This window comes from Athene noctua, chromosome 1 (genome assembly GCF_965140245.1).
Source record: "Athene noctua chromosome 1, bAthNoc1.hap1.1, whole genome shotgun sequence".
NCBI classification, from domain to species: Eukaryota; Metazoa; Chordata; class Aves; order Strigiformes; family Strigidae; genus Athene; species Athene noctua.
Genome location: NC_134037.1, coordinates 57,142,539 through 57,151,840, shown reverse-complemented (window position 1 = coordinate 57,151,840; position 9,302 = coordinate 57,142,539). Strand labels below are relative to the sequence as shown.

Genomic DNA, 9,302 nt, shown 5'->3' with positions numbered 1-9,302 from the left:
CAGATCAAGTGTGTGAAAATGGTTTTAAAACCAAGTAGTCATTTCTGGGTTCTGCCTACTGATTTTTTTTACTTGAAGGAAAAGAGTGTGGGTTTTTTAGTCCGTATTAAGTGTGTAAATTTTAGCGCCATTGTCTTCCAGTTTTGCAAAGCGTACGACAAAAGTACTGGCTTTCCCCCACCACTTGTGCAGTGTTGAGCTGAATGTGTTGGGAAATTCTGTCAAGGCTGTGCACCTCCTGTGAGTGGCCAGGCCATTGAAAACTCCACTGAGTGTCAACCCTGCCTTGCTTCTCATTAGTCCCTGCCTTCTCCTCAGCATTAGTAATTCTTATAGCTGGCAAGTCAATTAAATGGCTTCTCATCCACTCTGTAGGCCACGTACATGGTAAAGGACAGGCCTGTATACAGACACAGTCTCCTGTGTGCTACAGTCTCTGGTACTAGTACCCTGAAAGTTCTTCATACATCTTAGGAAAAACTCTCACAAGAGTAAATTTGGCTTCTTTTCCAAAGCTAAGTTTTTTTCCCATGAGCGCAAAACCAACATAACAGAACCAACAGCAAATTCTGTCAAGGTAACTGGGGAGCTTGGTTTTTTTTTCTGTCTTTGAATAAGGTCGCAGAGTCATAGTGCAGCGATTTAAACATATCTTTTACTAAAGAGTGACTTTGATCTTTCTATAGCATTTTATTTAAACTACCTTATAGAATTCCCCATGAGAGTTATCTGCTTTAGAAGAATAATATTTAGGGTTGTTCCTACAGAGATTCAAGAAAAAACATTCTACTGGGACAATGTTATTCCATAAATTGAGAGCCATTGGTTTGTGAAATGTTCCTCCTTCTCCCCCCATCATGGTCTCTGGTTCCACTCTGTTGAAGGTTGCAATCAAAGCTGTGCCAAGGCATGCACCGTTGTTACCAGTGCTCCAGCTGTACTTTGAGCATGCTGGGATCGGATTTGCATCTTATAATTGAAATTGGGCAGCAGGTTTTACATACCAACGTGGTGAGCTAGGGATGGAGAGACACTTTATATGCACTGTGCTAGCACAGTATTGGATTTGTGAGTAACACCATTAATGGCAAAAGGGGATATTTTCTTCACAAAGCTGAAAAGATCTCTGTGTTTTAAAGCATGATAAGTTTATATAGTCACTATTCATTGTTATTAGTATTCAGATAAGATGGTTTGAATATTCCTTGTTCTGAATTTTGCCATATTACCTCAAAAGATATATCTAGAGATCTAAAAGCAAACTAGTGGAATAAATATGAGTGCTTTTAACAACAAAAGCACCCGTGGTTATGCTAAATTCACCTCAAAAAATCCACTTTGGAAATATCTCATGATTTCTGAGGGGAAACTGTGGGCTTGAGAGCAGCTGATTCCATGCTGCAGCAGTTGTTTGTTTGTTACTGCTTGTGACTAATCTGGAAGTCAGTCATGCAAAGCTCCAATACAATAGCATCCTAGAAATTTGCTGTTTAAATTGCTGAAAATAGTAGTTATTGTATCTGTTAAAAATGACACTATAAACTGAAAATAAGCTACTTTTTTTGCCTGTAGTTGTTGTTTTCTTAGTACAGTAGGGTTTTGGAGACTGTTCCATCTTGTCTGTGAATGGTTTTAAAAAGGTGGCTGCTCTGTAACAACAAAGGCTCTCTTCTCAGCTATATGGAAAATGAAGTGAATTCTGTGTTGTAAAAGGTTGTAGGAAGTCTAGACATAGTCTTTGTGGAAAGTAGAGGCCAAAAAAAATCTTCAGTTATAACATGGAATTGCACAAATTAAGCTTAGTTGTAATTCTGCTGCTTATTTCAAAAGAAAGAGAAATTGGTTAGAATAAACAATATTGCATGGTTATTTTAGACTTCATGCATTCCCTATTGGAGTAAGGTTTTGCATACATGCAGTCTTTTTGTTTCTAAACAGATACTACTTATTTAAAGGGCTGCACTGGTACTTGGAATGCCTGTGTTAGTGTACAGAGAGCTGTTGGGATCCACCTGAATATTACCAGGTGGAACATGGTATAAAACAAAAAATGAAGAATCAATACAAAAGCAATAAGTAACTGAAACTTAGAAATTTACTGAGGATGCATTTTTTTGTCAGTGCTAATATAAAGTATAAAAATTTTAAAATCATTACCTGTGTTTTCATTCACTTTAGTCTATGCAAGAGAAGCTTTTGCAAGAAAAGCTGATAGTTCAGAAGATGACAAATGAACTTGAAGAAAAAGAAAAGAATATAGAACAGTTAAATAAAACTCTCTCTGAAGTAAGTAAAAGTTCCAGTAACACAACCCCTGACCACACTTGGCTGGGAAGAACCTTATAGAATGGTTATGAGATCCCATGGTAGGACTGTATGAGCTTAATTACATATTTGACAGTTGACTGCCGTGCAGGCACATAATAGATACCATCCATACCTCAAGAAGTGAGAACTTCAAGGGTGAACGCAGCTAATCAATAGTAACCTGAAATGGATGACCATGTAAAAGCTGTCTGTCTGCCACTCTTTGGAGGGGTACAGAAATACTGATTACATGTATGGAAATTATTTTTAGTGATATTGTTTATGGTTTGAAATGGGAAACTTTCTGCTACAGTGCATGCTGCAGACTAACTTCCCCTTCTTCCCATTTACTTCTCACAAAGAACCAAAGACTGATGGAAGAGAATGCCTGCCTGAAGGAGCAGATGCGGCAGGTGGAGCAGTCCAGGCAGCCAGTATCTGAGAAGATGCCTATAGCAGACCAGTTGTTCAAGGAAATGTCCCATTGCTTGTTTGACTTGAAAGCACTGTGCAGTATTCTTACCCAGAGAGCTCAGGGCAAGGAGCCTAACCTTTCCTTACTGCTGGGAATCAGATGTAAGTGACATTGTCTTTCCAATGCTAATAGTGTTTTGACACAGAGGAGTAACAGTATAGCAAAGTAGTGCTTGTTGCCAGCTGGACAGGCCAGTGTCCCCCTTGCTTTGCAACTGGAGCAGTCATGGGTGGACTGTACTACTGGAGCTCTCTGGAAAAGCTGGGCTTTTAGTGCACCTGGGCCACTAAACACGTACACAAGGACAGAAGTCCTTGCCAAGTCAGGAGAGCAAGTAGCTGGCTCTTCATATGGACCCAATCATGGATATGTTCACCCAACTAGAAAAGAAAGGTGTGTAGCCACATGTCCATCCCTCCTAAATCACCCTGAGGGTTAACGGATGCTTTTCTGTCCAACGTATTCTGCCCTATAAACTCATAATGAGGGAGGTGAGGCATAAGCAGGCCTGGTGTGGCTGCGTCATGTGCTTTTGTTTTAAAGCCTTTGGGGTCAAGTGGTAAGAATATACATCTACTGTTTGAACACGTATGTCTGGTGGGTGGGTGGGTGGGTCTGTGTGTATTAGATAAGTCTAGTGCCAGGCAACTTCATCTCTGGTACTATTAATGGCACATCTAGTCTTCACCACTTACTAAAGTATTAAACTTAACCAGGAAAAGAGAAGCATGCCCTAAAGCCAGTCAGACAGAGTTTCAGCATAGTGAGTTCGTGTTAGGTCTTTTCTTTTAACAAGCTTAATAAACAATTACATTTTTTTGTGTCATATTCCATTGTTTTCTGAATGTTAATTAAAATTAATCAGACAGACTGGTTGCTGAACTGGACCATCAGTGAGGTAGAAAGGTAAAAGTATAGTGTCCTGTGCAGCAAGGGCTACTACACACCATGTAGACTCACCTGCACTGTAACCCCCTGAAGTACTGGGGAGTGCAGCACATGCCAGTCTTGAAGTCCACAAGACCATCATCAGCTGGCAGGATATCTGTGGTACTGTTTTATCAGCTTACATGGCCTTGCTTCCCAAGCCCTCCTATCGTTCTTTTTCTGAGTGGCTATAGAAACCTCCAAAATCTCTACAAAATGCCTGTTCTATCATTTTTTTTTTCACTGCTGTTGAGATCTGTCAGACTTTGGCAAGTCTAGATCTCAGTGCAAACAGAAAATCATGTCTTACAGAGAAGCAGTGATGGGCTATGAATTGACTTTTAAGTTCACACAGTATCACATTCTGTTGACTTTTTATTATACAAAAGCATGATTTGTCTTGATGTAATTAAAGTGACCTACCCCTTATTTCAAAGGGGACTGACTAGTTGAAGTATTCACAGAGCACAGTTGCTAGAGCTTTAACCTTTGATGTTGTTTTTCTGTAGCTCTGAGCTGTTCAGCTGAAGAGAATGAAAATTACCACAGCACAGAAACCCTTTCGAAGAAGCTCCTGGATGTTTGTCAGTTACGAAAGGATATCGATGAATTAAGGACTATAATGTCAGACCGTTATGCTCAGGACATGGGGGACAACTGCATTACTCAATGACAACATTTCACCTAGTAGCAAATGACTTATAAATGCTGCTGTGTCACAGGTCTTTGCATTTCTATTAAGGAGCCATATTGGAAGACTGAAACAGCGCCGCACACATGTCTCTGAGGATTGCGCGTGTTTAATCTCTGGAGTCTGATGGGAAGGGGAGAGTCATCGTTTGAACAGAGTGGTACAAACTACAAGAAATCTTTTCTCCAAACTACTGAATGTAGGAACAAGCTGTGAAGAATGATTCAGTTGAATACTCTGTTTCTTTCATTAGGGCTCTTTATTACTTCAGCTAGTTTCTGGAATCAGAGCATCAAAACCTCTGTGCTGCTACTACTCTCAGCCCTTTCCTTCATCAAGGGTTTGTATGACATTATCTGTGCTCTGAAATTAGAGCAGAGGGTTGAAGGACCTATAACTGTATGTGGTGAAGCCCGAGACTTCTGCAACTGCACTTCACTCTAGAAATTGCAGTTAGAACAATCTTGAAGCACTACAAAAAGTAGTTGCTCTTCAAGTTGCCCAAAACTCTTGGAAAGATGCTTTTAGTAGTGCATATTTAGCTTGTTTGCCCAGTAGCAGAAGAAAAACTCCTTTATGCAAATTAAGTCCATAAAATACAGCACTAACAAATTGTTTTAAGCACTCTCACATTGCTGTAAGAAGTTTCAGTAATACGAAGTCTGTGACAAACCCAGAGAAGCTGGAAGGTGTGAAATTTGCAGCATAGTATGTGGCTGTGAGAATTTAAAAAAAAAAAAAAAAGACTGTATTTTAGTGTTTGTACCATACTTATTTTTACCTTAGGTCATCTCCATTTTTAAATGTGCCTGGTCTGTGTCCCATCCCTGAAGTCCTCTGGTGTGGTTGTGAACCACCTCAACCATTTTTTTACCACAGCTACAAAACGGGTGTTTGGCACTTGGCAAAATCAGGGCTCAGAACAGAGTGTTTCCACTTAGCAGTATTAAGTACTCGGTTATCTGAGGACTGCAAAATTTTCCACATTGTTTGGGAATTCTTGATTTCTCTATTTTTCTAGGAAGCAATTACATTAAAAAAAAAAAAGATCATGTTCCATAGTTTATTCAGTGAGTGTCACTTGGCAGTGCTGTTTCACTCCTGTGGGATAGATGACATACTAATACTTCTCATTTCCTGGAACATTACTGCAAGTTAGCTGCACAGTTATGCATGGCGTAAAATAGTATTTAACTGAAGGAAACAAAAACTTGCAAAGAGCAAAACCACTCTCAAATGACACTGTTAAGAAAATATATAAGTATCAGTTATATATATGGTATTAAAAGAAAGTTTCAAATTACTAAGGTGCAAGTCAGTCAACTGACCTATAGTGTGGATAACAGCAGAAATCTCTTAGAAAGTTTAACGGTTAGAACCAAGTAAATTCTAGGGAAATATTTTTATGGAAAAAGTGTTAATTTTCTGATTATATTTATGTGGATGGAAAAAAATGCTATAGCAGTGTAGTCTGGTTACCTGTTTTAACTTGGTGAAGTTTTGCTTTCTGTTCGTTGTTAGTTACCATTAATGTTGTTTTTATAATTTAGTGATTTAATTTTTTTTTTTAGTTATATGGACTTATTTATTTGACAGTTTTCTCTATCCTGAACCTACACGTGGACTAATTTGTGAAAAATTGTTTTGCTATTTATATTATTGCTACATGGTGTTTTCAGATGGATTAATCTGACTGGTTCAGCTCCTGTGAGCAGTAAAACAGTGTCTAGATGAAATCTCAAGTGAAATTGCTTAGTGTCTCTACTTCAAAGTAAAAAAGGAGACTGATTTGTTTTAAATTTCTATGCTCTTTCTGTAGGTTTGAAGGTGCACTTTTGTACTAGTGCAAAACTGAAAACAAGGACCTCTGCAGAAATGGGCTTGCACAGTTTCCTGTGCCTCTAACAGTATTGGCTTTTGAGACTAGAGCCTCAGCTTGTTCCTTTGGTGTAGTTTGCTGGTTGTGGCCCTGCAGTGAGTTAATAGTCCTCAATTTATGGCATCTGTCTTCTATCAGAATTCAACAATAGCATTTAGGGAGGAAAGTGGAAACACCTAAGTTCCATTATTTCCTTATATGGAAACATTGTACCTATTAAAAAAAAAAAAAAAAAAAAAATCACCAAACAGCATTTTTCTAAATTTGGTGGAAATAAGGAGTTTAATAGAGAAATTAGAGAGGAGCAGGAGACTTTTTGAATCACTTCGAATATATAAGCTATGACTTGGCTGGCATGCCTCCGCTATCCCTCCTGTTAAATAGTGATAACTGTACTGCAGAGTTGAGATCAGTAATTTATATTTGCAAAGCACTTCAGGAGCTTTTATGCTCTTCAAGTATTAGTTGAAAGTCCCTCAGGAAGGAGGTTCCATTTTATTTGTCATACTTCAATTGCAAATGCTGTAATCTTGCATTGTAATATTTTTATTACAGAACCTGTAATATTTATGTTGACTTTAAAGCACTTGATTTTAAAAAACCCTGAGTTTATCTGCCTCAGTCAAATTAAAGTAGGGAGGTAAATGATAGATGTATGAGCCAAAGATGCAGACTACCAATTGACTGTAGTGATACAGTATTTTGCTTTGATTTCTTCAAATTTGGCCTGTTGTAGTAGTAGCAGTTACTATATATGCATCAGTTTACGGATGCCTCTAAATGGAATAAGCTTTGTCTATGATATGCATGATTGTTTAATTGGTTAAAATGTAGTGTGTGTGGTCTCATTCGACATATTTAATACAGAGTTGATTAATGAATGTTAACATTGGAATTGCTTAGATTTAGTCATGACAACTTTTTGCTGTAGCTATTAGACAATCTCAAGGGCTGAAAACCAACTGCTAATGAATGGATACTGTACCGTTCTGGCTGTCAGCAAATATGTACAGTAACCTTTTGTATCATTTCAGATTGAATTTATACAATCCTTTAGAAGATATTTACGGTAACTACTGTATTCAAGAATGTATTTTGAAAAAGGCTTGGAAAGTAACTGTCTTTGGACAAGCTATAAATGATGCTTTGTATTTACTATATAGATGTAACGCAGCTCAGTTGTGTAAACATGATTTAGGTTGCTAGCCTCAGCTGTGCAGCTTTGTACAACTTTGTACAACTTTGTGCAACTTTTTACAGTTGTGTGAAATTGTGGAGGTTGCTGTAACCACCCACTTGGGCTCTGGCATTCAAAACTGCTGGTGGCCGTTGAAGTCATTGAGAGCTGAAATGTCGTCCTTTTCACTTCAAAAGGTTTCCTTCCTTCCTTTGCCCTCGTTGCCTGCCTTTTGTTTCAAACAGTTTTTTGGACGTTTTTCTTGCAGGGTAGGAGCACAAAGAAAGCAAGTAAGCAAATCCCTTCCTCTACAACCTGCTGCCCTAGCACAGCCAGCGATGGCACGCTGCAGTCTCTCCATGTGGGTGCAGTTTGCTCCAGTTTTCCTTTTCCTTATCAATGATGTTACACAGGTGGAGTTGGAGGTGTAATTGGGCTCTTCTCATTGATGTGATGAGTTCTGTCATGAGTGGGGAAAAGATCTTCTGAACTAATCTGCATTCTTAGACTGCAAACAAATCAGTGGTTATTATCTAAAGGCATATTTTATTCCAATAGCTCATTAGCAATATTAATTCCACAGCTGCATACCTTTGTGCCTTTTTTGCCTGAAATAAGTGTATATTCGCCCTTGAACTTTAGATAAGTTAGGATGCTGATGACTGCACCTTGTTTTCCTCTTACCTCCCGATGGTTTGTTTATAAGCTTTTGTAGTAAGAACTCTTGCATAATGTCTAGAAACAGAAGTACTTAAACTAGGTACTAGGTGTACACTTTGAATGTTGGGCCGGTCGACCGTATGCAGCTTTTTTGAAAATGAAACGTGAGCAGGAAACTCAAATCATAATGTGTTTATTTTGTGTATATTAATTACAGTATATCATTAGTTCAGTAGAGAGGAGTGTCTGGAGCTATCTTTTAAAAGCACAGCTGACACATGTACTGGATCAGTCCCTGAAGACTGGTAGTTTTGTAAATTGGGTTCAATTTTTGAACCGCTCAGAATACCTCATATGTAAATAGAGTTGTCATGACTTAATCACAATGTGTTCATTGTAAAAAGTAAAGGAGCCACTGGCTGGCTCAGCTTTAGGCTTGTTGTTCTTGCCTCTTTTTGTAAGTTTTTTAAAAGTAGGGTTTACAGCTAGAATTTTGAATGCCAAAGTTCTATTTATTAAATAATAATAAAAGTTTTCATTGTTAATGACTGGTATTTTTCCACTGGAATTTGTTTGTTGATGTTTGGGATTTGTATTCACAGAGCAAAAATAAATTTTGTTACAAAAGTGATTTCTTCATGCTTCTCATTTGTCCAATATCTGGCATGTGACAGAAATGACCGAAGCTGGACCAAGGGCAGGAGACAAGGAAGCAATCATGAAAGATTTTCCCAACACCCACCCCAGCTTCCCTTCAGTGGTCTGTAGTTCTGCTTGAATACCAGCTGACTGAGCTTTCTCCCTGGTGTTAATATTTTTTGAAAAGAAAAACAAGGCCTTGGTAGCAAAAATACTCTTATCAGTTGAATGAAAGTATTTTAGAGCAGATTTAGAAAGTGGTTTAGTTCCTTGTAAAGTCCCTGTTGTTGTCCACCTCAGATGCTCATTGGAGAGATCACAGGTCAGATTCTTAACAAGGCTAAGTTGGCACAAAATAGTAGGCAAAATTGTTATAACTAGTTTTGAAGTTGCTTGATAGCTAGTTTCAAAGATTGATCAGCTTTGGAACATGTGGTTGCCCCAAAGCTGGTCACACAGGGCCAAAAAGAAAATTGGATGGTGAAACAAAAGTAGCAAGTGGGTCTGGTACCACAGAGAAAACTGGTGATCAGAAAGGACATCTGTT

The 9,302-nt window shown here is 38.4% G+C and overlaps 1 protein-coding gene across 2 annotated transcripts in view; it reads left to right on the top strand.

The window, feature by feature from the left end:
• CEP85L (centrosomal protein 85L) overlaps window positions 1-8,731 on the top strand; it is a 121,653-nt gene extending 112,922 nt beyond the window's left edge. For both annotated transcript variants that reach the window (XM_074896201.1, XM_074896202.1), the window contains exons 11-13: window positions 2,179-2,286; window positions 2,670-2,883; window positions 4,219-8,731. In XM_074896201.1, coding sequence (XP_074752302.1) covers window positions 2,179-2,286; window positions 2,670-2,883; window positions 4,219-4,382 — 486 coding nt within the window. In that variant the 3' untranslated portion in view covers window positions 4,383-8,731. The remainder of the gene's footprint in view (window positions 1-2,178; window positions 2,287-2,669; window positions 2,884-4,218) is intronic.
• Window positions 8,732-9,302: the final 571 nt, after the last annotated feature.